General features: G+C 59.1%; 8 protein-coding genes across 8 annotated transcripts; all 8 read left to right on the top strand.

Moving 5' to 3' along the window:
- Window positions 1–312: 312 nt before the first annotated feature.
- LBRM_10_0720 (conserved hypothetical protein) lies at window positions 313–930 on the top strand (the record flags this gene model as incomplete). Its single annotated transcript, XM_001562791.1, has 1 exon — window positions 313–930. The coding sequence occupies one exon, from the start codon at window positions 313–315 to the stop codon at window positions 928–930; it is 618 nt and encodes a 205-aa protein (XP_001562841.1).
- Window positions 931–1,555: 625 nt separating this feature from the next.
- On the top strand, window positions 1,556–3,649 carry LBRM_10_0710 (conserved hypothetical protein; the record flags this gene model as incomplete). The annotated part of the gene is made up of 1 exon (XM_001562790.2): window positions 1,556–3,649. The coding sequence occupies one exon, from the start codon at window positions 1,556–1,558 to the stop codon at window positions 3,647–3,649; it is 2,094 nt and encodes a 697-aa protein (XP_001562840.1).
- A 941-nt stretch (window positions 3,650–4,590) lies between these two features.
- On the top strand, window positions 4,591–6,030 carry LBRM_10_0700 (zinc-binding dehydrogenase-like protein; the record flags this gene model as incomplete). The annotated part of the gene is made up of 1 exon (XM_001562789.2): window positions 4,591–6,030. The coding sequence occupies one exon, from the start codon at window positions 4,591–4,593 to the stop codon at window positions 6,028–6,030; it is 1,440 nt and encodes a 479-aa protein (XP_001562839.1).
- A 771-nt stretch (window positions 6,031–6,801) lies between these two features.
- LBRM_10_0690 (zinc binding dehydrogenase-like protein) lies at window positions 6,802–7,917 on the top strand (the record flags this gene model as incomplete). The annotated part of the gene is made up of 1 exon (XM_001562788.2): window positions 6,802–7,917. One exon carries the CDS (start codon window positions 6,802–6,804, stop codon window positions 7,915–7,917), a length of 1,116 nt encoding a protein of 371 aa, XP_001562838.2.
- Window positions 7,918–8,555: 638 nt separating this feature from the next.
- LBRM_10_0680 (conserved hypothetical protein) lies at window positions 8,556–9,851 on the top strand (the record flags this gene model as incomplete). The annotated part of the gene is made up of 1 exon (XM_001562787.2): window positions 8,556–9,851. The coding sequence occupies one exon, from the start codon at window positions 8,556–8,558 to the stop codon at window positions 9,849–9,851; it is 1,296 nt and encodes a 431-aa protein (XP_001562837.2).
- Window positions 9,852–10,860: 1,009 nt separating this feature from the next.
- Window positions 10,861–13,995, top strand: LBRM_10_0670 (hypothetical protein, unknown function; the record flags this gene model as incomplete). Its single annotated transcript, XM_001562786.1, has 1 exon — window positions 10,861–13,995. The coding sequence occupies one exon, from the start codon at window positions 10,861–10,863 to the stop codon at window positions 13,993–13,995; it is 3,135 nt and encodes a 1,044-aa protein (XP_001562836.1).
- Window positions 13,996–15,290: 1,295 nt separating this feature from the next.
- On the top strand, window positions 15,291–18,809 carry LBRM_10_0660 (conserved hypothetical protein; the record flags this gene model as incomplete). The annotated part of the gene is made up of 1 exon (XM_001562785.2): window positions 15,291–18,809. One exon carries the CDS (start codon window positions 15,291–15,293, stop codon window positions 18,807–18,809), a length of 3,519 nt encoding a protein of 1,172 aa, XP_001562835.2.
- An 827-nt stretch (window positions 18,810–19,636) lies between these two features.
- On the top strand, window positions 19,637–22,360 carry LBRM_10_0650 (conserved hypothetical protein; the record flags this gene model as incomplete). The annotated part of the gene is made up of 1 exon (XM_001562784.1): window positions 19,637–22,360. The coding sequence occupies one exon, from the start codon at window positions 19,637–19,639 to the stop codon at window positions 22,358–22,360; it is 2,724 nt and encodes a 907-aa protein (XP_001562834.1).
- Window positions 22,361–26,413: the final 4,053 nt, after the last annotated feature.

The raw sequence follows: 26,413 nt of genomic DNA, 5'->3' as shown, positions 1-26,413 counted from the left end.
CACGAGACGGCGCGCGCAGGCCATCATAAAACAGGCGATACAGAGAGAGGGAAGGGCTCATGGTGAAGATGAGAGAAGTCGGGATAGGAATGTGAGCAGGGGGGGGGGGGCAGATAAAGAGAGAATAGGGTGGAGGGAACGCAGCCTTCCCAGAAGGGGAGGGGGAAGAAGAAGGGTGGCAAGAAGCCCGCAAAGATTGTACCCGATCCGGATGCTGCGTATCGTCAGCAACTGGATGAGACAGTATACATTCCCAAGGTGGCGCGCAAGAAAGTTCTTGATACCTATAGGGCGGCAGCTGATAGGGCGATCATGGCGAACACTGTCGACGTATCGTCACCGCAGCGGGATGGCCACCGCGAAGGCCCGATTTCGCTTATCAAAGTGCCAGGCATCTTTCAGTTTCTGGGTCTTGGCTTGACTGATGACCAGATTGATCAAATCACGGCAATGATGGCGCAGGATCCTCAATGCCTATCTCAGGAAAATGATACGGTCTACCAGATGGAGCCGATACAGGGTCTAGGAAATTTTGCCGACCGTGAAAAGCTACACGCTCTCTTAGTGGAGTTGCTCCACACCCGCGTCCTGGCATACGACCCTCAGGTGCTCGCCTGTCCCCATCCCCGATTCACAGATCGCGTCTCTTCGGTGGTGTGCAGCGCTACGGAAGGTGACATTCGCTCCTGTTTCAACACGATTTGGGAAGCGAGTGGGAGGATGGTGATGGTGACTGCGAATGGGACATGTACTCGGTGCGTTGCTGTGGAGCAGCTGGAGGGACTTTTGACGAACGCGCAAACCGAGAGCGTCGCCACGCAAAGTCTGACCCCAAAAGAGTTCCGGGACTTGTGCTTTTTTGTCAAGGGTGTGAACGACGATGTAGTGAAGGAAGACGCTTTTTTGAACTGCTTCATTCATGTCCAATAGCCGTGCTAACCTGGTCATCAAGGGTAGTAGTGTCCTCTCTTCTTACTATACTCTTGAAATCTGGCAACATGTAAAAAGCGCGCGCGGTGCGGAAGGACACTTCACTTTTCTTCTTTGATGGAGCCAACTGAATAGTGGTCCTGGATGTTTACAAGCTTTCGATGAAAATATGTTGTGACGATACTAGAACCTACCGCGATAGCATCATTGTTTGCTCTATTTTTTTTCGACTCCAGTGCTCGTTTTCTGAGACATTCTGCGTGGGCATTGTTCTCTCTCTCTCTTTACATCTGCTTTTTCTCACTCTACTTGTGCTGCTATTGGTTCTGCTCCAGCCGTCATAGAAGGAGGATAACAATAAATGGACAACATCACCGAATTGCTCAAAAACATAGATCCGAGCCGTATCGACGAGGCGCTAGCTTTGCTGCAACGCCTCAAGAACAATGCGCCATCACAGGAGCCGGAGGATCATTCCGTGGTCGTAAGCAGCAACTCAGAGGTGTGCCACAGTTCTTCAGGACCAGAACCGCAGCAGCTAGCGGAAAATGGAGGACAAAGGACCAAGTTTCTTACCGAGTCATCGGTAGAGAGGGCGAACGGTACGGTGGCAGAGGAGGATGACATGCCGCTTGCCTCCCTCAGACACGTATTCTCACCTGAGAAGAAGGCTCGCGATGCCCGTAAGGCTGAGCGAGAGGCGGAGAAGGAGGCACGCCGGCGGATGAAGGAAGAAGACGCGGCCTTAATTAAGTCAGAGCTTGAGGTGCGTAAAGTCGTCTACGATGATGAAAAGGAGCACCGTCGGATCTTGAAAGACACGGAGCGTGACGCACGAAAGGCGGAAAAGGAAGCTGAAAGGGAAGCACGTCGAAAGGCGCGGGAGGAGGAGCAGGAGTCCGAAAAGGAAGCGAGGCAGAAAGCACGCGAGCTAGAGAAGGCAGTTCTTAAAGTGCCGAAAGAGGCCTCGAACAGCCTCGCTCTTTTTGGTTTCCTGAGCAGCACTGTCAAGGTGGAGAGCAACAAGAACAGGTTATTCTCCCTGTTTGTCCAGGACAAACGCGTTGCTCCTGCTGCGCTGCAATTTTGGATGAGGGCGGAAGAAAAATTTTCGGGCAATACGGAGGAGGCCTCGGTTGTGAACCTTTCCTCTCACGCGATGCAGGGCGGCGCACGGCGAGACCCAGAGAATAGCAGGAATCACATGATGGAAAAAGAGTCCTCTCTGCTTCACCCGCCCATGCACTTCGATGAAGGCGCGCCTTCGAAGGCGAAGGTGTGTGTGCGCGACTTCAACGCCATGATTGAGGCTTCAAATGCGCAAGAGGTGCCACTGCGCGACCTCTTGCGCCAGTGTGGCTGCGCTTTCCACACGGTCGTTTGCGACCCATACGCGTCGTTCGACAACGAGGTCGTGTTCGCTGGTTTCTTCGCCATCGGGTACAATCCGTGCCAGTCCCGTCCGCCCTACTTCGGCACCTACAACCATTTGCAGGAGGGCAACTTGAACGAGGTGGAGCTGCTGCAGATGGGTCGGTTTCCGCTGCGGCGCGGCATTCCTCGCTTGTCAAACATCGATTACGAGTACGACTCGGGCGATGACTGGGACGTCATGGAGGGTGATGAGGATATCGCCGCGTCTTCTTCGAGTGACTCAGACAAGGACGCTGACTTGGACTCTCTCGACAGCAGCGACTTAGAGTTCATCAACGACGACGAAGAGGACTCCGACTACGACATCCAGCACAAAATTATGGAGGCACGGCAGCGTCGCCTCTGGCGACTGCGCAACAAAAACAAACTCGTGCCGTCCTACAGTGGACCGTTTGTTGGGATTCCCACCGATGAGCACCCACTTCGAGGCTTTGACGAGTTAGAGCGCTTTGCCTCTCTAAACGCGACGTACTTCGCTAAGCTCTTGGAGAATGAGCTGAGCGCATTCGCAAGCGGGCGTGCTGACATCCCGGCTAGTGGGGACGAGGGCCTGAGCGTGGAGGAGAGGGAGGCAAAGCGGCAGCGTGCCTTGATGGAGGCCGCACTGAAGAACCGACGCGAAATGACGGATACGGAGCTCAAGGCACTGCACACAATCGTTGCAGCCAACAGCAAAGTTTCGACCAGGATGATACTCGATGCCTTGAAGCAGCAGCAGCTCTGCGTCGGAGTCGCGAGGGCCGAGATTGAGCGGACCATCAGGCGCTTCTACGAGCGACGTCACCGTTCGCTCGTCCTGCGGGATGAGCCGTGGTCTCCCACTGATGAGCGGCTCTTTGTACGCGTTGCCTCTTCGAAGCCGAAGCCTCTGGGGGACGGCAGCACCAGAGCCAGGACAGGTGACTGGACGGGCAAAAATGAGGATGAAGGCGAGGATGCGGACAATGACACTGATAACAACGACATCGCAGAGGCCTCAGTTGAACGTGCTGCTGAGACCGCTGATGACGCTTCTGCCAAGGTAGGTGAATCCGGCAATGGGACTGAGCAGGCGCCTGTGACACTGTCGGAGGCTGTCGAAGAGACGGGACACCCGAGGCCGTCTCCGCCTAGCTCAGGCGAGGCGAAGGCGGAGACTGCGGCCCCCAGGACGAAGCAGATTACTCTCAGGGAGTTGTTGCCGAAAGCAAGCGCTTCGACCTATGTCAACGTGGCGAAGCGGCCGCGCGAGGACAACCAGACGGAGGATCAAGGCTGCGGCGTCACCACTGCTACCGGGGAGTGAGGGAAGAAAGGTTACCTGTGACGCCGGCCATAGCGTAGCCGGCGCATGGGCGCCACTCTTGTGTGAAAGGCTCCAATCGCAGATGGGCACGCTGGGTGGCACTCCTGTCTTTCCCGGCTCATGTCTTGAATGGTTCTAATGATGCAGATTCGTGGTATTCCGTGTTGAAGACTACCGTGGGCGACGCTGTGCCTTTCCTGACGTGTATTTACCAATAGAAAAAAATCTACGCACGCGCCGAAGAAAGGGGGTGAGGGAGGGCGGAGGGGAAGCACTTAAACGTGTACTAACTTGAAAACGTCCGTACTGTGCCCAATGGCAAGTCGCTTCTTGCGCAGCTGCAGCGACTCACAGCAGCTCTCTTTCAGAGGTACATCCTCGTGCTTTTGTTGTGAGGCGATGCCTCGCTGTCCTGGGACGAGTTGTGTCGCACTGCACTGCTGCTGTGGAGGGCAGAAACGCTGCACTTTGCTCAGTTCTTTGCTGCGGGTCAACCCCGTCCCATTGGCCGCTTCTGTTGCGCTCTTTCTCTCCCTCTCTCTGCGCTCGTCAGTGTCGTGCTTCAAACCTCAACGCAACAAGCACCCATACGCACACGGCAGAGCGTGATGCTCTCGTAGGACCGCTCGGCTCAATTTCTGTTTTTTTTTTTTTTCTTATCGAAGTCTTCTCTCTATTTTGCACATCTGCACACCCGAGAAAAGGGGAAAGAGAGGAGGAAAAAGAAAGACACGAAGTGAGCCAGCTGCGCCTTTTTCGTTAGGCGCTGCTTTACGTCCCCGCCCTCCTCTTCTTCTTTGCCCACTGCCGTCTCGCGTCTCTTGGGAAACCGTGCCGCCACCGCACTTACTCCTTTCGTTGCCTTGCCGCTTAGTGTTGTTTCCGCGCAGCTCTTTGTGCGCGCCAAGACAGGTGCACTACGGTGCTCTACGGGACATACCATGGGGAGTAAGAACTCGGCGAACAAAAGTGCGGTGCCAGTACCACCGCCCTTCTATGTTCTCCCTGACGTCCCCGTGCCGTCTCTGAAGCCTTCAAGCCTGGACTTCGCTGAGACCTCTGGAAAGCCGATTTTATGCGCTGGCTGGATAGCACCAAAAGGTAATCCCTCGTGGTCGCGCCGAAATGTGGTGTACTCGTCTGACATTGAGATTCCAGTCCCGCAGTCGCGCCAGGTGCGGGTGAAAGTCTACGCTGCTGGCGTCAACCCCACTGATGTTCACCGCACCGCTGTGCTGCCCAGATCTCCTGAAGTAGGCTCCAGGGGCAAAGGCCGCCACACGACCCGTCACCCGAGACCCCCGTTTAAGTTCCCGTACGTGGTAGGCATCGAGGGCGCTGGTGTCGTGGAGAGCGTTGGGTGGGCTGCCGGGTCAAATGGGGAGGAAGACGACTCTGCAGGGGCATTGGCCTCTGCCGGCGCCAGCGACATCCATGTGGGTGACCGCGTTGCCTTCTTGGCTGATTTCACGCAGGGAAGCGGCGGTACCTTTTGCCAGTATGCCGTGGTGGATAGTGACATTCTGTGGAAGCTGCCGGAGGTTGTGTGTTCGCCACCTTTTCCCTCTACCGGGGGGCTCATGCCCGGCCGCCTCATCGACTTTGTAGAAGCGGCGTCGTTGCCGGCCGCTGCCGCCACTGCGTACATCGCGCTCTTCGACAAGCTGAGGATAGAGACGCAGCGGTCGATTTTCATTAGCGGCGCCTCAGGCGGCGTCGGCTCCGTGGCGGTGCAGCTAGCTCACTACTTTGGGCTTTATGTTATTGCGAGCTGCTCGACACCAAACGTGCGTTATGTCCAAAACCTCGGTGCCGACTACGTCGTTGATTATACTCGCACAGATGTTGTGAAGGACATTCTCATGTACACAGACAACTATGGAGTGGACTACCTGCTCGAGTGCGCTGATGCGTCCATGGCGGAGGCACACTCCGAGACAGTGCGGCTCGGCGGCTCGCTCTGCGTTTTGACGGGTTTGTTTACCCCAAGTAGTGACATGGTGTTTCGACGACAGCTGTCTGTGCACTATGTATTTCTCGGGCTGCAACATCAAGACCCGTTGGCACGGATGCAGCTGAAGCCTTTGGGTGAGCTGGTAATGCAGCTTTACATTCAGGGTGCCTTCAGCGTGAATGTAGAGCAGGTACCCTTTGTTCAAGCAACGGATGCCCTGGAGGTGGTGGCATCAGGCCACGGGCGTGGCAAGATCGTGCTAACCAACTTCCACGTAAACGAGGACCAAGAAGAGCGCCAGCGCCGCCGACATGCTCAGCTCTACGAAAAGGCTCAGCGTCAACATCAGCAAATAGAGATGCAAAAGGCTGCCGGTGCAGCAGCGGTTGCGGCAGCCTCTGGGGCTGCATCGAGGGGAGCGGAGTAGAGGAACGACCTCATTTCATTTTACCTCGTCGCTGCGATGCAAAAAGTGCAGGGTTGAGTCCGTGGCAGATATGGCGGCGTGTTTGTGCGGGTGATCGTGCAGTACCTCACCTTTTTCCTTCTTTCCTTTCTTCTTTGCAGTCGTGTGCAAGGACGGTGGGGGAGTAAGGGAGCACTTGCCTCGCTGCGGTGTGCTTCTGGCGCCTCCTTTCCTGTGTTCTCGTGGCATTACCACCTCTAACCCCAGCAAGCATCAAGGACTTCATGGCGAGTTGCCGTTATGACAACGTAGTCTGTCCTCTTCTCGAGATGGAAGCCCAACTGCCGAAGGGAGGCTGTGTGCGGGTGTGTGTGTGTGTTTTAGGGGGCAAGGGGAGACCGACCGCCAGTTCCATCCAAGCGATTTGCTGAGGTGAAGAAAGGGGGTATCCCTCACTCGCAGACTTATATGCGGCCCCTCCTGCTCTGTGGTGCCCCTCGACGTCCGAATGAGCACCCCCACGTCTACTACTACTCTCTCTCCCTCTCTTGCCATTTTCTCTTCACCCTCACGCCACTCGGTATCCGAAGTGAGGTCACCAAAAGGAGGAGCGAGTAAACTGCGTCTCTACAGCGCCGCTTTTCTGCGGATTCTCAAGCGGCTGCTCGCACGGCTTCACCGCAGCACATTTGTGGTTTCCATTTGGCGAACTGAAACAGTACAAAATAGTGGGGCTCACTACAGCCTCCTCCCCCACACCGAAAAAAGCGAACAAGAAAATACCGTCACAGGATGACCGGGCATGTGGGCAAACAAGTGGCGCCGGTGAAGTGTAAGGGATGGTCTGTCGAGAAGCCAGCCTTGCAGTGGTCGACAGACGCGGTGAAGCTGTCGGATGTGACGGTGCCAGCACCGGGCCCTACACAAATTCGCGTTAAGGTGCACGCAGCCAGCATCAACCCAATCGACTGGAAACGGCTCATGTTCTCCCCCTCTGGCTCTGGCCTTGGTGTTGCAGGCAGCGGTCTTGCAGGGTTCAAAGGGATGCATCGCAAGCCCCCGAACTACCCATACCCGTATGTGGTCGGTGTCGACGGCGCCGGCGAAGTCGAGAGTGTCGGCGAGAAGGTGACGGAGTTGAAGGTTAGTGATCGGGTCATGTTCCACTCGAGCCTGACGAAGACATACGGCGGCTCCCTGTGCGAGTACGCCGTGATGGAGGAGTCTGTAGCGGTTCCCATCCCGACTGATGGGGCAAAGTCGTTCTCGTATGAGGAAGCCGCGGCCATCCCATGCGCCACGTGGGCAGTGTATGTTGCCCTCTTCGACAAGCTGCGCATCGAGCCGGGCCGCAGCATCTTTGTCGATGGCGCGTCTGGTGCCGTGGGCAGCTCCGCTGTGCAGCTGGCGCATCATATGGGGCTCTACGTGTTTGCATCCTGCTCGCCGAGCAACGTAGACTACGTGCGCAGCATCGGCGCAGATCATGTGCTGAACTACCACGACGGCCTCGATATGATAGATCAGATCCTGGATGCGACAGAAGGGTATGGGGTGGATTACTACCTCGCCGTGACCAACACGCAGGATGCGGAGAATTTCACTGACACGCTTCGTTTTGGTGGTGCCGTCTGCCTGCTGTCTGGAGTGCTGATTCCCCAGAGTGATGTGCTGTTCCGTCGTCAGCTGTCAGTGCACTACGTCTTCCTGAACGGTCTGCATGACCATCCGTTGACGCGGCCACAGCTACGGTACATCGGCGACCAAGTGGCGAAGCTCTACCTGAGCGGCGCCTTTCGTCTGGACATGGAGGTCCTACCGTTTGCTGAAGCCGCCGAGGCGCTTGACCTCTCAGCGACCGGGAACGTGAACCACAAGAAGCTTGTTGTGCAGGTGGCGTCATCTTGATAGTGAATGACGACGTAGTCAGGAGGAGGGGGGGGGCCATCTCGCCTCGCAAAATCGCTGTCTCATATCGAGCACCGTGTCCCTCACCTAGTACATGGCACATAGACGCAGGACTGACTGTGCTTTGTTGTCTTTCTCTTTTGTATTTTTACGCTCACCTTCCCTGTTGCACTCGCTGTGGGCTCTGTTGGTAAAGTAGCAGCGTCTCCAAGCACCGCTTCAAACCACAGGAATGAAGTACTCCACAAAGCACGGCTCCACGATATTGCCCAAGGTTTACGTGGCACGCACACGGACACACACGCACAGGCATCTGCGCCAGCTTCGCCAGGAATACAGGTGCAAGGGGTAGTATCATCCTGCCGTTGGTGTGCGTTGATGTGGCGCTCTGTTGCATCTCTCTCTCTCTCTGTTCTCATTTTTTCTTCTTCCGTTGCCTCCCATGTCATCCCAGCGATCCTCTAGACTCCCCACTGCGGCTTCTTTTTTCTCCCTTTTTCCAACTGCTACTGCTCTACTCTCGAGTGACGCACGCGTGCGTGCGTGTGTGTATCGGCTGATTACAGAGAACTAAGAAGAGTTTGGGCTGGTCTGCACCACATCGATCTTGTGTTGCGTTACTTCTCCCCTCCACCACAATGCCTCGCAACCGCCTTGTGGCTGCTTGTACTGCGGCGACTACTAGAGGCACTCTGCAGTCTCACGCGCTGGGTGTGTCGCTATCCACCACGCCTCGATCATCGGTTGCGTTAAGACTCGCTAGGCCACTTCTCGGCATTCCCACTAGCCGAGGTGGTCACCACTCGCTGCTGCTGACCGCGACGCGGCGCTACACAAATGTGCTCTATAGGCTGCCGCCAACGCAGACAATTCCGACGCACTCCCCATCCGGGGAGGAGGTGGACACGGAGCTGTTTGTTCGTCAGGTCAAGAGCTTCTTTGAGGTACTGCGGCAATCACAGCTGATTGAGCGGTTCTATGAGATGAAGAGCTGCCCCTACTACGAGTGCCTCTTCACAAACGACCTCTTCTTCCAGCACTACGATCTGATCATTCCGATGCCGAAGCACGGGCGGGAGCACCGGTCAGCCGAGATTAGTGAAACCATCCGGTATATGCGTGGGTGGGGTGCTACTGGTGACGTGAACCACGTACTGCAGGACGTGAAGGGCGGCCGTGCGAGCGGTGGCGACTTTATTTCAACCACTCACGGCATACTGATGGGCTACGGCACATCGCGTACGAACAGGCTGTCCATGATGACCTTGACCGGCGCCGTTGCGCCATCGGAGGCGGCAGCCGAGCAGACACGCGCCTTGTGTGTGGAGCCGGTCGAGATGCTGCCAGAGAGTCCTCCCTTAAGTGATGTGATCGCCTTTGCGGGGCAACGCACGTTTGTCATCAGCGACACGGAGCACGGCCATAACGCGGCGCAGCAGGCGGTGAAGCGGATTCCAAAAGTGCCGTGGCAGATTATCAAGCTAGAGCCCGGATGCTGCTTTTTTTCGCACCTGGCCGGTGTGAACTACGTGTACGATGTCCTATGTGATCAAGACTTTCCCCTCTCGATGGAGCGGCTAGGCGAGTCAGGCATGAACCCGTTCCCTGTGGAGTGGTCGGAGCCTCGGAAGCTCGGCATTACGATGCGCAGCATCTGCATGACGGCGCGTTTCGCGCGCGGTACCATGAACGCCGGCGGCTACGCGAATAGCAGAGGTCACAGGGCTTCCAGCTTCAACTACCACAGCCGCGATATCGCCAAAAACTCCCGCCTGTTCGTCGGTGGAAACCGCAAGCATGGCGATCAGTTGTCTCCCCTGGCGGCCCAGCTGGAGGCGGACGAGATTCAGAAACCGGTGTATCAACCCATCCCGCGGTACGCGCCACCAATGCACCGGCGAGGAACGGTAGTACCCACCGAGTCGCCCGAGTAGGCGGTGTGGAAGTTGCTGCGATGGTGAGTGCTTTCTGGGTGTTGCTGCTTGTTAGGTCTCCTCTGTGCGCGTGCCGCGTGGTGTGTAGTCGTCTTCTCACAGCTACGCAGTGCGCGTTACCTTATCGCTTTCCGAGAGAGAGAGAGCCGGAATCTTTACATGATCTCATGGGAATAGACACCAAGTATTGCATACGACCGAGTGGCCGCTAGATGGATGGTCATGATGTGCGCAGGAGTGTGCCGACCTTCACCTTCATTCTGAAGCAGGCGAGTACTCAGCACCACGCCATGTTGACACCGAACTTGCGTCTTTCCCGTTTGACCCCCTTACACGGAAGTGTCTCCGCTGGTTGCTGTCCACCCTCCCTACTCTCTTACCTTCTTACGCTTGCCTCTCCTCTAATTCCCCTCGCCATCTTTTTCTCCGCCACATTCACTCTTTGTTCACAGACGTACCCTCCTCTCTTTGCGTGGACTCACGTCTCTGCTGCTGCCGTGGCCTTCTCGTTTTTCTTTTGTTGTTGTTGGAATTTAGTATATTCTGCTTTGTCTTCTGATCGCCGAGCCTCCTGCTCACTCCGCCACAGCCCAGATTTCTGCTCCCCCCCCCCCCCCCCACTGCTGCATTCAAACACACGCACACATTTGTTGGTTTATTGACTATTTTTGTTCTTTTTTTTTTTTTGGTGGTTTGTGGTTCGTTCGCCTCCCACCCACCACCCCTTTTCCCCTTTGAAAAACACAACACAACACAACAAAAAAGAGCGCCTCTTCGTCCCTCGTGTGTGTGTGTGTGTGTTTCTTCTCTACTCCCCACCCACTCCCTCCCTCTTGTATTACACCGGCCACGCTTCACAGGAGAGGCAAGAGTACGTTCCGTGTACCTCTACACGGTGTCTTTCTTCGTTCCTCTCTAGCGCTGCTGCTTTATTGGTTTGGGTGGTCACTCTCCCCCCTCCCCTCCATGGTCCTCTCGGTGTCCATATCTCTTCGGCCAAAAAACCGCTATGCCCCCTCTACCGCGCCTGTGTCTTGGGGTGTTGTGGATCGTCTTCGCTGTGGGAAGCTGCGCTTGTACAGTTGCCGAAGGAAAACCCCGTCCCCCGTACACGAAGCCGGTGATCCAAACGTCTCATGACGACGCCTTCAACCCCGAGAGCAGTGCCAGAGAATCGGTGCTGCCCGTGGACTTCAACACGATTGTGGCAGATCCGTTCCTGACGCCTGCCACACTCCTGGAGGGGACGCGGAGCACCGGCAAAGCCATCGCACCAGAGCACATCTTCACGAATCCCACGCTGCGGCTCGTCTTCGACGTGCCGAATACCGGTCTTGACTTTGTGATCAATTTCACCTCTGCCAAGCACCCGCTGATTCAGGACCCAAACGGCACGCTGTGGCGCTCCGTGCTGCCCTCGAAGATCGAGGTGGTGAAGCAGAACACCAAGTACACCTACAATGTGGGAAACCTCAGCCTGAAGAGCTACCGCTCCCAGTCCGAGTCTGTGCAGGTGGTGGCAGGCGCACCGGCGGCCGATGCGGAGTGCTACACCTCGAAAGCGTGCTGTGCAGTGAACTCGAGCTACTATAGCAAGTACAAGCTGGTGGACAGTCCTGTGCCTCCGTACGTGTGCACAGGCGCACCAGTCCCGTACTCGCTGAGGCACTTCACTTTCAATGTTCACAGTACGGCGAAGTTCCGAGAGGCTTCGGCGGTTGCTTCCTGTGAAGTTAAGGCAAATCCGTGGGGCGAGGCATCGGTCACGTGCACCGCAAGCTCAAGTGTTGTCATGAGGGGTGTTACGGCAAGTCCTCCGTACAGATTGCCGTCTCGTTCTTGCTCACTGTGCCGTCAAGGGGACAGCCTAGCGAATCCCGAGTCCGTGTCATCTCCCTTCCCTGTCGTGCTGGGCTCGTTTTGTCCAGAAAGGCAGTGCATTGGATACACACCGACCAACTACCGCAGTGACAGGGGCGCCTGCATCAACTACCCGCTGGGCTTCTACACCTCTGCAGATGGAAACAACACGAACCAGTTCAGCTCTTTTGAGGAAGACGCTGCTGGACTGTGGCCCTATTATTTCAAGGGCTGCAAGTGGATCGACGACGTCACCATGTCCCCCACCACGATCCAAGAGATTAGCTTTCAGTGCGACGTGCCGGAGTCCACGGGGTGGTCGCTTTCATACGAGAACTTCAGCGCTCATCTCACAGACACCATCGCACCGCTCTTTCCGATTGGCCGTCCAACGCGAGTCTCAGGACAATACGCCAATCCAACGGACAAGAACACCATCCTCTTTGAGGTCGAGTACGTCTCCTTCTCCCGCTTCAAGGCGGGCAGGTGGACGTTCAGGATCTGCGCGGCGACGCAGTGCGCCACGCCGACCTTTCCGGTGGCGGGTGAAACAGGGCACTACCCCAATGTAATGCGTGTCAGTGTCTCCGCGTCGAAGCTAGGCCTCTCCACATCGCCCTACGAGCCCACCGTGATCATCGAGGTGTACTCCGCCATCACACCAACGACGAGTCCATTCCGCACCCTCCTCGCCGCATCGGTCGTGCATGTGGAGAAGGCAGTCACGCTATCGTCCCAGGATACGGTGAATATGACCCTTGCCCGTGACCCACCAGAGCGGGTTCTCTCTCCGTACGCCGCGTCCACATCGGGGAAGACGACTAGTCGAGTGCTGTGCGAAGGGGACTACCGCTTCTCGACCCTGACGAACAACTGTCAGCCGCTGACGGACAAGGACTGCGCTACGAAGTATCGCGGCCGCCGCTCGAAGTTCGACTCTGCTACCAAGGCGTGCGCATACTCTGTGCCGCCGCTGAATGACCCCCTCGTGTTCAAGTCGCTAGCTGAACCGGAGCCGCCGCGCCTGTACAGCCCCGAGGAGCTTCGTGCCATCCTCAAGACTGTAAAGCTACCGCAGTTTCTCCGCACCATGGAGAAGTCGTATGAGGAGTACGAGCGACAGACAGCACGGCGGGCCGGCCGGCCAGTAAGACTACCACCCGGGCGAGCCGCGGCCGCTGAGGACACTGACGTTGCTGCCGTTGGCGCCGCCGATGAACCGGCTATGAAGTACATGAAGGAGCCCAGTATGCCTGGGTCACGCGGTCTGACCATTGGCTGCATTACGGCGACATGTCTCCTGTGGACGGTGGCGCTGCTGCGTGACGTGCTTTTCAAGTTTTTTGCGGTGGGCCCCTGGGATGGCCTGCGCCCGTGTGCGGGCCTTGCGGGCGCGGTGGGGTGCTGGCATCGGCTTGGTGGGGCATGTGCAAGGGCCCTCAGGGAGGAGCAGCCGCAGGCGCGGAACGCCGCGAGCAACACCACGGCCACGCCAATGACCGCCCGGCCCCCCGCTTCCCCAAACAGGACACAGAGCGGGCAGAGAGGTGGACGTGCCAATTTTGCACCCAAGACGCAGAAAGGAAACGGTGCGACGTTCATGGCCGGGACGCCGTTGCCCTTTACAACGAAGGCTCCTCACGCGGTGCCTCGCGAATCCGCTACCTCAGCTCCGCTCCAGTCGAAAGATCCAACACCCCCACTGCAGCGCGAGAAGCGGGGTGGCGCAAAGAAGGGGCGTCGCCCGCGTGCGCAACGCAGTCGCAACGCTGAGCAAGAGCATCCACCGAACGTGCCGGCAGGTGTAAAGCGACCGGCCTCTCCGTGGGGTGGCCCACGCCCCTACGTCTCCACAGGGTTTCATCCGGGCTACCACGCCTTTGGCTTTCCGGAAGCGCCACACGTACCGTTTGGCAGAGAGGCCGGGGTGTCCGCCTCAGCTGGCGTCCCCTTCATGGGAGGTGACTACGCGGGCCAGAGTGCCGTTTTTCCCGACGAGGGTGTGGGGACGGGCCCCGTGCCAGTGGCCTTTTCCCGGCCACACTCCGCATCGTCGCAGCGATGGTACAGCTCCCCGCCGTCGGGGTGGCGGCCCTTCGAGAATGTCTGCTCCCCTCTTCAGTCTCCCCGCTACGCGCCGTACGATGCCCCCCTCTCAGAGTTTGGTCTAAATCCGCCATCCACGTCGCTTGATGGGCTTGGCGCGTTCGTGCCAGCCTCCTTTGCGCGACAGTCCTCCCGTGTGGAGGTGCTCTCCTCGGACACAGACGAAAGGACACGGTGACAGCAGCGCGGCAAAAGCGTCGCTCCAAGCCAATCGAGCACGCCACCTGAGCAGCATCGACTGATGCTGTGTGACGGGAGGGGAGGGAAGGAGGGGGGGGGTGGTGGTGTGGTGTGGTGGAGGAAGAAAAGGATAAGTACAGCTGAGATGGGGTGGGGTGAAGTGTTGTGTGTGTGTGTGTGCGCAGCGCATGGTCCCCCCTTCCCAGCCCTCTCGGTACCAGTCGCCAGGTGTTTGTCGCGCTGCGGTCGTTTTCTCGCCTTCCCACGCTCTCCGTATCTTTTCTCCTTTTGTTCGTGTTGTCTGTGCGCTTTTCAGATTTCATCTCCTCTTCTGCCTGTCGCTCGCCTTCTCTCGTTGTAGCGGCACCCTACGCACTCCACGGCTTCCCTCTCTGGGCTCTCTTCTACACCGCGATGCCTCCCCATTTTGTGTTGTTTTCGGTCTTCTGCGAGCTATGATGCGCTTCTTCATTGCCCGTTTCACCTCATACCTCTTCTCCGCTCCTCACACCCCCTCCCTCTGGTGCTGTGGTGCGCTCAGTGCTTGCGCGTTTCCGAGTCACTTCAAGGACTTGCCGGCGACTGTGCGCCTGCTTTTTTTTTCCTATGTGGCAAAGGGGCTTCGTCAGGCAGCCCGCGAGGTCCGCGACTGGATTGAGATGAAGCGCGTGCGCGGTGCTGGATGACGTAGTTAGCTTCAGAGACAATCATCAACTCCCTCCCCACCAAGGTAACACCCAATAAGCAGTGCATCGACGCGTGTACTTCACCTACTCGGTCACGTGTGCGAGGTCAAACCTACGTGCCACGCAGCATGTATTTTGCTTTGCTGTGGATACTAGATGCTGGCATCAGGGGGTACGTAGATGCCACATCCTTCAGCGTACTTTACATGGGGTGGCAGTCTCCTTGTTTCTCCTTCTCCTTGATTCATGTCCACTTACGCTTTCTGAGCTCCCCATTCTCTCGTCTGCTGACACCTCCCTACACTCCTTTTACCCGTGTGTAATCATCTGGCTACGGGTGCATCACTGTAGTTTCGAAGCGACTCTCCCTCTCGTGAAGGGTCTGCGTGCTGAGCATTTCCCCAATCGTACACTTTTTCCGAGGTGAACCAGAGTTACGGAGCACGGCCCCAGCAGAGAGTGCTTCTATCTTTGATTCTTGAACAACGCCAGTGTGCAACACCCACCCACCCACACACACACACACGCCCAGGTTTGGCTTGCACACGCCACAACCAGCGTAGCTTTTCATTTTGTTATAGTCTTCGAAGGAATACGTGCAGTGCACATGTCCTACCGAGCAACTCACACAGCCGAGGGGCCAGCGGCACTCGCAGGCGCCAGTCCAGCATCTGCCTCTCCGTACTTGCCACCACCCTTTGCAATACAACATGGATCGACAGGCCCTGCGACTTTCTCACAAGTGTCCCCGAGCCCTGTACACTCCTCCGCCGCGATAGAGGAGCTGTTGCGCGAGAACACAGCTCTCAGGGCGCGTCTTCAGCTGTCCGATGAGCAGCGTGTAACGCAGGAAGTCCTGCGAGAGCAGCTTCACCGCTTCTTCGAGTCTGTCGCGGCGCACGAGCAGGCTAGTCAGAAAGTGCTCACAGACCAGCGGCAGGGCGATGGAGAAGAGAGCGGCGCGCCAGACGATGGCGCCGGGGTTGGCCAGGCTTCTTTTATGAGTACTGCCCTGTCGGAAGTCCTGCACCGTATGCAGGAGGAGAAGGAGCAGGCTGAGGCGTCCCTTGCGCAGCTACAGAGCAACACGGTGGCTCCCCTGCATGCGCAGCTTGAGGCGATGGAGAATGAGAAGCAGCGGCTCGTGGCCCGGGTAGCGGAGCTGGAGATGTCCATGTCGAACACGCCCGCCCCGCCGCTGGTGGCGGAGCTGAGGCAGCTGAGGGAAACCGAAGCACTGCTTCGACAGCAGCTGCAAGAATACCAAGAGTCCACCATCACCACCGTCGGCACATTTCGGTCTACCGTAGAGGATGGTCTTCTCGCCGCCTGGCGGGTGCCGGAGCTAATCCACGCGATGGAGGTCATCAAGGAGGATGTCCGTACGCATCAGACAATGCAGGTAGCCCAAAGCGTACTTCTTGAGGAGATGGAGCGCCGACATGCCGTCGAGCGTGAAACCGAAGCGACGTACCGAAAGGAGGAGACAACAATGCTGAGGGAGCGCATTGCCCATCTCGAGGATGAGGTGAGCGCTGCCACAGCGCGTGGGGCAGCTTTTGCAGCGGAGCGGGAGGCCATGGAGGCACAGCTGGCCGCCGCGCAAGAGGCGATTCGCCAGCTCACGCAGCAGCACAGCGAGGAGCAGGTGGCCTTAGCTCAGAAGCGCCAGCGCGCCGAGCAGGACGCGCGCAGCAACCCATCGTCGATCCGAGGCGAGCTGACCAAATTTTGGTACGAAGGCCGTGACCGCATCCGCGAGCTGGAGCGGCAGTTGCAGGCGATGCACACAGCAGAGGCCAACCTGCGCGTCTCGCAGGGCCGTGTCGCACAGCTCGAGCATGGCAAGGCAACGTTGCTCGAAAATATTGCCGCCCTCGCCGCAGAGATAGATCGCCGGCGCGAGGAGGAGAAGAAGCTGCGTGCCCAGTGTGCCGGCGTCGAGGCGGAGCGGGATCGGCTGCTGATGAGCGTCGCGAAGACTACCGGCTCATTTCTCTCGGAGGGGGAGCTTCTGGACTGCTGTAGGGCTATCCGGGAGGCTGCGACGCGGGTGGCGGCTGCGAGCGCCACCGTCGTGGCCGATCCACAGGCGATCGAGGAGGCGCGGCGCCGTGCACAGAAGCTGAAGAGCGAGGTGGCACAGCTTCAGCGGCAGAAGGACCAGCTTCAGCGCTTCCTCGTGCTTCATGAAGATCGTGTGCGGGCACTGCTGGAGCAGGAGGCACTCCTGCTAGTGCGAGACTCGAAGAGCGGCGAGTCTGCTACGGCCCTCTCTCCGCAGATGGGCAGCGGCACGGCTCTGAAGGGGGCACCGGGGGCGGCGAGTACGGCTGCCTTTTCGCTGCCGCAGTTCCTCGAGTATGTCCGGCAGGGCGCCAACGATGTATTTCTCCAAAATGAGGATACCGCGGCGCGTGCCGTAAGGCCCGGTGGAAAGCGGGGCCCCAACAGACACGCCAGTGCCAGCGGCGATGGGAGCACTGACAGCTCCGTGACCCCGCACCGCGACTCCTTCTTCGCGCTGCACCAGCAGCTTGTTCAGAGTCAGGAGAGGCTGTTCACCTCGCACCGTGACCTACTCGAGGCGCGCAATGAGAACCGACGGATGCAGGCTGAACTGGACAGAACACACAGCGAGCATGCGGCAGCTGCGGCGGCAGAGGAGAAGGTGCGCCGCTCCATAGAGGTGGCCAACGCGGCGCTCGCGCACCGCACAACAAGCCTCACAAACGAGCTGCAGGAGCTGCAGCGCCACTACACCTCCGCGGTGACGATGGTGCGTACTACGTTAGAGGGCCTGTCCAACGTGCTGCAGCTCTACCATCAGTCGGAGCAGCACGCGGCGAAGCTGCGCGAGATGGTGCAGCAGGAGCGCCAGGACATGAGTGACATGCTGCGGCGCGAGGCAGCGTCGTGGGGCGTCGGTGCGGGCACTGACGGCCATGCGAACGCACAGGAGGCACAGCACTCCGCTGCGGCCGAGAGAATCACGGCGGCGCTGCGGGACATGGAGGCGTACATCGCCGAGGCGGTTGCCGAGACCACCAGGCAGGCGGCTCAGGACCAGAGTAGCTACATTGGGAAGCTCGTCAAGGTTATTCAGCAGCAGGAGGAGCGGGTGCGGGCAGCTAAGGCAGCCTTCGAGGCCTCCGCGCAGGCGCAGGCGAGCAGCCTGGCCGAGCGTATCAGCGCCGCACAGCAGCAATGGGAGTCGACGTGGAGGGCCAAGTATCAAGCCATTGAGGCCGAGAGGATGCAGAGCGTCATGCAGCAGCATGCGAGCGTCGTTCTGCAGCACGCACTGGAGCAGGCTTTGACGACGCCAGCAGTGGCATCGTCTGCTGCGTCGCCTGAGAGCACGGCGGCGGCACCTCCTCAGGTGGAGGAGTCCACGGTGCACATGATCGACACGCTGCAGGCGATTCGAAACTTCTTGGCGCAGGCCCGTCAGCGTCAAGCGCATCAGCAGGAGCAGCTGCAGAAGCTGGAGCAACTCAGGCTTCTGCAGCAACAGCAGAAACAGACTGCCTCGGCGCTGCTCTCCCCTGCAACCGAGCAGACGGCGCCAACAACTGCGTCGGTCGACCCGGTCAGTGCTCCGGCAATACCACCCTCAACAGCTACCCCACTTGCCGCTGACACTCAGCCACCACACTTGCTTACTCCTCTATCGATCACCTCGACCACTGAGACACTTAACGTAGCTCCAGAATTAAGCACCACGTCTTCCTTCATGAGGAAGGAGGATGACATGACCGAGACAAGTACCCCTTTCCTTCAGCAGCACATCGTCCCTGCAGTTTCGGCGCCAATGACAGACTCTACTGCCCTCGCCACCGAGCGTGAGACTCGTGAGGCGCCAACGGAGCACGAGGAGGAAGAGGGTTCCAGACAAGAGGCGGGGATTTCCAGTGACCCTTGCCTCTCTGCACTATCGGACGAAGAGCACCCACCCGCTCACCCTGCTACTCCAGGCGCGCAGCTTGACGAGACGGATGTGCAGGCGGAGCCGCAAGAGTCGGTGGAGGGTGCGACTGCAGGTGCCTCCCAGTCGCGAGTGGAGGAGGAAGACGAAGAGGCGCTGACTAGCCCGCCCACCTCGTTACAGGGGGAGGGGGAATGAGCAGGAAGAGATGGATGCCTGATGCGAATGAGGGTGGAGTTGCTGTGGAGGTGGATGATCTTGCACGTCTCTCTACTGTGTGGGTGTGCGCGCGCGTCGGAGCGGCAGCCGTGCTGATGCTAAACAAACAAGCAAACATGAGGCAAGTGCATGAGTAGCGCAGCCGCCTGCGTGCGTCTTTCTCGGCCGTATCTCCTGCGCAAGGCACTTCTCTCTCTCGCTCTGTGGGGTTTCTTGTCTTGTGGTCTTCACGGGTGGCCCGTACCGGTGGAGAGCGCAGTTAAAGCAGAGACACTTGCGCGAGATGAGGATGTCGGTGGATAGGGCTGGTAGGGAGGGCCGGTCTGGTGAGGGGCGGTGAGTGGAGCGCTACCCCCCCCTTCCCCCGCGGGCAGATCGACTGCGGTTGTGTTGCCTCGTTGCCTTTCTCTCCACCGAGTCAGTGTTCTTCTGCGCTCTCTCTCTCTCTCTCTGAGTCTCACCCACAGTCATCCACAGTCACCCACAGGCGCCCCATCCCTTTCTTGACCGCATCCGGAGCTTCGCCTCCTCTCTGTGTTTCTGTGTGTTCCAGCAAAGCGCCCTCTTCCTCCCCCTCGCCTATAGAACTTCCCCTACCTCCGCTACAGGAGAGGTCGGTTATACCCGCATCTCTCGCCCCCCCCACCTCGTTGGCGCCGCTATCACACTGAAGGACATGTGGGAGGGCGAGGTGGTGTCGAGAGGCAGTGGCCCCGTGCGATGTGCATTTTCTCTGTGCCTGCTGTTCCTCTCGTCTTGTGTAATCGTGTCTCTTCCCCCAGAAGGATTGTAGTACCGAGGTGGACATGCTCCGCATCGTGCTTCAACGCTTAGCGGTGCAGCACCGAATTGCCCAGCAGCTGGAGGCGGTGTCGCTGGACGAGGTGCTGCGCCGCATGCAGTCAAGTTCACTGACAAACCCATCGCGCTCACTCGAGGCCCACTTTGTATTGGCCACAGAAGGGCGTGGCCATGAGCCCAATACCCCAGCAGCGACCTCATCCGGTGCCGAGAACCTGAAGGAATCCTCCGGCGACCTGCTGCGCAACGCGCTCAGCGAGCGGCTTCTCGCTGAGGTGCACCGAGAGCTCGGCTCGCCCACCATCACCCTCGATGATGCCAGTTTGATGTTAGCCAACTGCCTACGGCACGGGCTCTCCCCTTTCGCCACGCAGCAGATTTTTACCCTCTGGCAACGGCGTATGCACCACGCCGTGGCTGGTGCGCCTTCCGCTGCGTCGTCCCGCACATCCATCTCGATGCTTGGCATGGGAAAGGGCAACACCGCTGTTGCGCACGCTGGTGGAGGCGCTGCCGGTGTGAGCGAGCTGGCGCAGTTTCAGTCCCTGGTTCGTGTAATGGAGGCGTGTCTTGATGCCCATGATAGGCAACAGCAAGATCTCAGCCGATCTCTGAAACGAATCTCCTTAGCAGCACCGGGTGCGCGGAAGCTACGATCGAAGGGCTCGATCGTCTTCACCCTCGATGACTTGGCGGCTTTGGTAGACACTGTGGAGCAGCACTGGACGCTCTTTATCGACCATGGCACCTCCACAACAGGGCTGCTCGTGCAGTTCACCGCTCTCGCTCTGGTGCTGACGGGGTGTGCTTCATCGGCGGCCGCCGAGGCAGAGCCTGGGAGCCGGTTCGTAAACAGTCTGCGCCGGCTGAGCCACTTGCGGACGGATCGTGCGCTGTTGCAGCAGCGCATCTTCTGCCTGTGTGATCAAGCCATCGCTTTGCTGTGCTCTCAAGAGGAGGAAGCTTCGGCAGCAGGCGATGGAAACACACCGTCTCGTCGAGAGAGTCCGTGGTGGTATCGACCGCAGGAACTCGTGCGTCTGTCGCAGGCGATACAGCTTATTGAGCTCTACGAAGCGGAGCAGCGGCGGGGCAGCGGAACTGGCTCACCTGTTGAGCACTCTTTCCATGGCGAAGGGGGCGGGCCGCGCAGGCCAGGAAGCAGCGCCGCACGAACGTTGAGGAGGGACACTGGTAAGATGGCGCTGCGCTCCTCAAACCCGGTGCGAGGCCCGGCGCTGAGTGGTGCGCAGACTGCGCGTGCGCCTTCCATGGCACACTGCCTACTTCGCCTGCCCACTGCGTGGTGGCCCACTTCTTCAGCGTCCCTTCATGAAGCCGCTGCGGGTCATCGAACGACGGCGGCGGCTGTCCGGGCAAGGCGACGACTCGGCGTCTATGTGACGCATCGCGCACTACAGCACACCTCCACAGCGATGTCTCGCCTATCGGCACCACCGCCGATACCCTCGTACGCCGTATCGCCTGCTCTGGTGTCCATCTCCCTTGCGGACATCGGGGAGATCTTCGCCACGGTGTGCGCCACAGCGTCGTCCCTGGCCTCCACGGAGGCAGTTACGGGGTTCTCGTGGTGGGTGCGCGATGTCTTTGTCCAGCAGTACAGGCAGCGCAGCTTGCACGACGTGCAAGAAATAGCTGCGCTCTTAGGGATTGCAGAAGTCTGCGTCTTGTACCCCGACGGAACCCAGACGGTACTCGCTGAGGCTCTCAAGTGTCTCCAACGCTCTGCCCCTGTTTTGTGGCGCGTTGGTGACACGGCAGTGACTAGCGGGCCCGACACACCCGGCTTACTGTGGTCACGCGCGTGTGAGGTTGTCGGTGGTGCACTGACTCTGGCCACTCTCCGTGCCGAGGCCCAACGCACGCTGCGGGCATTGGTGCACACCGCAAGCCAGCCTGCGTCTTCTGGTATAATGGCGAGGGGGTCGAGCAGCGAGCTGGCATGTCGGCATCAGCGGTACGGCCTCTTGGTGCTTGCATGCTTGCAGCTGCAGTCACCAGGCGGCACAATCACCCCAGCCCTGAAGCGGGTGATTCAAGAGCTCGTCTTCTCTGCACCGTTTCGCTGCGATGATGCTGATCACGGGGGACTGGCTGCGGTGGCGCGAGCTCTGTTCATTTTCACGCGACCAGAGCTGACTCTTCGAGCCCCTGCATTCGCCCAGGACACGCCACTGTGTGATCCGGCTGTCCCGTACCTTTTAAATGAGTTGACACGCTTCCTCTCCTCGTCAGCTGCTACGTGGGGCGATGGCGCGACCGTTGCCGTGGAGGATGACAAGGATAATCTGCAACCCCTGCCGCAGCTTACCTCAGTCGAGCGACAGCTGCTGCGCACCGCGTTGCATGAGGTGCAGCTGCAGACGCAGCACGATGTCAAGGAAAGGACGCCACGAGGACACGTGGTAGCCCCCAGTGGCGGTGAAGTGGGTCAAGGTCAGGCAGCGCGTACGGCATCCGTGCAGGTGCCGTTGTCGCTCTCAGTGACGACGCAGGCTGGCGTGGTCGGCTCCGCGGATGCCTCGATGCTGTTCTCCGATCGACAAGCAGGTGCGGTGAATACGAAAAGCGGTGCGAGTCGGCGTTGTATAGTGTCCCACGAGCGAGCCCCTCGACGTCGTATGAGCAGCTCCAAGGAGCATCTGCTAATTCAGTCGGAGATCGATAGTCTGACCCACTATCTCCGTCAGCGTCTCTCCCTGAGGTGAGCCACAGTGTCCGTCTCTCCCCTCCTCCTCTCTCTCTGTTGCGCTGCTAAACGGAGGAGGAGGGCAATGTGAGTTGATGCCTTTGTAGCCTCACTTTCTCCTTTTCACGCCAATGCCGTCTCCTCTTTCTGAAGTCTCCCTCTCTCGCTGGCGTTGCCCCCCTTCCTCCCTGGTCTAAGCCTCAGGGGGGTGGGGTGGGGTGGGTGGGTGGGAGTTCGCTTGTTTGCCTTGCACTGAAGAATGATCCGTCCACCTCTCGTAGTTTCCACTTTCCTTTCCTCTGTTGCCCGCTGCAGCTGCTGCTGATGGGAAAAGAAAAGCCCCAAGTACTGGCTTGAGTCTGCATCCCTTCCCATGCCACGGACTCGCGTACAACAAGATCATCGCGGACAGCCAGATTGCCCTGCCGTGTGCGTGTGTGTGGGTGGTGGTCCCCTCTTGTAAACAGGCTTAATCTCTTGTCACCTCGCGGCGCGGCTTCTCTTTAGGGTGCGTCTCTGAGCGCTGGCATGCTGGTCCTACCCGGCCCACATACTCTGAGGGGTACTCGCCTCTTCCTGAATGGTGATCAACACGGCGCATGTTTCCCACGCATTTGGGCAATGCGGCGTGATGTCTGGTCTCTACCCACCCAACCTGGTCACGACTGCATTCTCCGTTGCTCAGTACTCCCTCCTCCGCCGCCAGGCCTCTCTCTGCCGCCACTGGTACTTTGATCTCACATTCTCTCTCGCTCTTTTCCGGCCCCACCACACAGGCACGCATACATGCACACCAGTAACGCCGTCGCTCGCTGTGGATGTGTGCCTGAACAGCTTGCCGCTGCTCCTACAACAAAACATTTCTTTTCCCCCCTCCTTCATTCGCCCTCTTAACACGCTCCCACCACGTTCGTACTTTGTGCATTCCACGTTCATTCTACCGGCCAACCACCTCTCCCCCTCCAGTGCCCGGTAAGGAGCGCAAGGTCGTCGTGAACAGAGTCGGCTGCTCGTGAGCCGACTACCTCTTCACCGGCTTCGACCTTTACTCTGCAACTTTTCAGAAGTACATGCCAATGAAGGCCGGTGACGGCAGCATCAGCATCCGTCACCTGATCTTCCGCAAGGCCCTGGTGGTGTATGCTAGCAAGCTACTGACGTCCATCGTGAAGCTGCCGCCGGAGGGTCGGCGAGCTTAGCCCTTCGGACGTGCTTGCGTGGGTGAACGGGAGTTTCTACTGCTACAGCGTTGGCGAGGCTGGGAGCAGCAGCCTGGCGAGAGGCTGCGTAATTTGAGGCGGATTCGCGACGCGTACGTGGACCAGCTTGTGCCGGAGGGTTCGATGCGTGTGGCGAAGATGTGTACGCCGGCGCACCTCCCCTTGACGGGTGGCGTTGTTGGGCGGAGAGAGGCGGTGTGTGTGTGTTCGTCAAGTCGCTGCTGATTTCCAACGACTTGTTTGCGTTTGTGGGTTTTCTTGCTTCTTTCATCGTTTCCACGCCCCGCGGGCGTGCGTGGGTGGGGTGGTGCGTGTGCGACCCTCTCGCCTCTATCCCCTCGCAGTGCACGGCGGGCGATGGCGGCGCCGAAGAAGCTCCAAGACAGAAGCAAACACCAAGCCAGAGCTGTCCAACATGCAGCGTCAGGGCAAAAAATATACAGAAGCCAAGAGCGCCGCCCCCCCCCCCCCCCCAAAGCGATGGCACCCGATTTCCAAAACGGGGCGGCGCATCGAAGTCTCGGCGCTGTTGGCGTCGCAGGCAAAAAAGGCACCGCGGTCGTAAAACACGCGCCCCTTCGTTGCCCGCGAGTAGTTGCCAGGCAAAACCGCGGGGGTGCGCGCGCGCGGCTGCTTTGGCCTCGGCGCTCTTCGGTTCCCTCTGCCCATTTTCTTTGGGGGGGGGGGGCACTGCTTGCCCCGCGCTTCGTTTGCGCCTCGGGGGAGGGGGGCGTGGCTTTTCGGGGATGGGGGGTCGCCGGGGGCCTCGCTCGGCGGCGTGGCAGTCGGCGGAGGGCCAGGGGTCTGGCGATGGGGGGGGGGCCCCGGTGGGCGCCAGTGGAGGCGGGGGCCCAGAGGGGCAGGCAGGCAAACGCAACACGAGGAGGAGGAGGAGGGGGGGGGTGAGAGATGGGGGGAGGGTAGGCAGGCTGGGGGCTTGGCCAAGCGGGAGGCGAAGAAGGGTGCTTATGTTCGTGCTTGCATGTGGAGAAACCAACTTGCTGATGGTTCAGAGTTGAGCCGCGTACGTGGGTGCTGGGCTCTCTCGTTTGTCTCCTCACGCCATCTTCCAGCCTGTCGCACGTTCATGCGCACCGCGTTGCCCACACACCTTCTTGAATTGCTCTACGAGTGGCGCTTTTCTCGAGTGCACAGGCCCGTTGGACGTGTTCCTCAGAGAAGCACTGGCGCTTCTCATCCTCCTCTACGCTATAACAATTTAGAGAAGCACACGTGTGTATATGTACCGATAGATACGGCCGGTCACCGGTCCAACACGGTTGGTGCTCTTCCGGCGTGTCCATTCTCGGTTATAGAGGATGAACTCAAAAACTCCACCTCGGCCCCCTCACCGGCCACCGGCCCGATCGCGCGGTGCGAAGCGGCTGCAGACGCGCGTGGCTGCAGTAATACGCCGACTCAGTCATCTGGGCACCGCCGCGACCTCAAACTCTGCGCCTATTCCCCAACCCCCCGACTCCGCAGGTTGCCTCACAGCCGCTCTCGTCAGACTGGCCGCTGCGTGGGATACGCTCGAGTCACGCGGCCACGCTGCCCGCCATATATGAGTGGCACAGACCTGCTCGCTGTCGCAGCTCGTTCCGACTCAACGCCATCCAGGACCTGACCAGCGACAAGTCGCACCGACATCCCTACGCCGTAGGGACTTGACTCGGGAATACCACGCACTGAGGTGTGCCCCGGTCATCAGGGGCCACGTAACCGAGTAGAGAAACAAGGGGAAATTAGAGGTTATACACACCCACATACACACACACACACACACATCCATACGCACACGCACACATGCGACATGCGTAGTCCCGTTGGCTTTATCGCTCTGGTGTGCGGCAGCTATGTGTGCCTTTCGGACGCTGTCTGCGCTGCAGCACGTGCAGGGCGGAACCGTTGGCCGTACGGGGTTCGCGGATGCTGTTTTCGACGACGTCCAGTCTGCACCAGTCTGCGTTTCTTCATCCCAGCGGAGTCGCAAGGCCCAGAGAAAGAGAGGAAGAGTACGAGAGTGAGAGGTGGCGAAGGGGGAAAGAGGAAGTGAAAACAAAACGAGAAGGAACAATCAGGTCAAACCATACAAAGGTGAGACGAAACTGCACTCTCAGGTGAAGTCCCGGTTCGTGAACCCCCCAAGTAAGCGAGACGCGCTGAAACGGACGAACAAAAATAGTGAGGAGGGGGGAGGCAAACGAGTGAGGGGGGGGGCGCCCTTGTGCGCCGTAGCGTACATGAAGTGTGAACGATGAGGACGATGAGATCGAAAAAAGCAACAGGACAGCCATCAAGCGTGCAGGTGAGACGGAGGTGAGGCACGCTGTGAGCAGGCGCGGGGTTTGCTTGTCTCTCTGTGTCTCACATCCTCGACCATGTGAAGCGTAGAGAGGCCAAACCCGACGAGAGGAGAGAGACCAGCGGGCGTGCATACTTGTGAGGGAGGCGAACGGGGAAGTGTGTGCGTGTGTGTGTGGGGATGGGGGGGGGTGGGTGGGTGGCGGGAGGGAGTCCGAAAGGAGCTCTTGCCTTTGCTGCCCATATGAGGCTGTGCGTGGACACTGCAGCGACGAAGAGCGTGGCTGTCGTGTGCTCTGAGTTCCTGCATGAACAACGCGCCCTTTCACCTAGTTACCCATGTAAACAACTTTCGTGTGTCGATCAAGGGTGGCAGCGTCCTCCCGTGGAAGCGCAGCCCGCCCGTGACTCAATCGTGCCGACACCGTGGTACCCTGTCTGCCTGCCGCTGCCTCTCTTGTGGCGCTCCTCCACTCTCCTCGAAGAAGCGGAGAGACGAGCGAAGCGAAGACCCGACGGAATGCGAGCTGGGGCCCCCACCCACTTGC

This window comes from Leishmania braziliensis, chromosome 10 (genome assembly GCF_000002845.2).
Source record: "Leishmania braziliensis MHOM/BR/75/M2904 complete genome, chromosome 10".
In the NCBI taxonomy this organism is placed as follows: Eukaryota; Euglenozoa; class Kinetoplastea; order Trypanosomatida; family Trypanosomatidae; genus Leishmania; species Leishmania braziliensis.
Note: the sequence above shows the minus strand (reverse complement) of the source record. Positions and strands in the feature narration are given on the sequence as shown.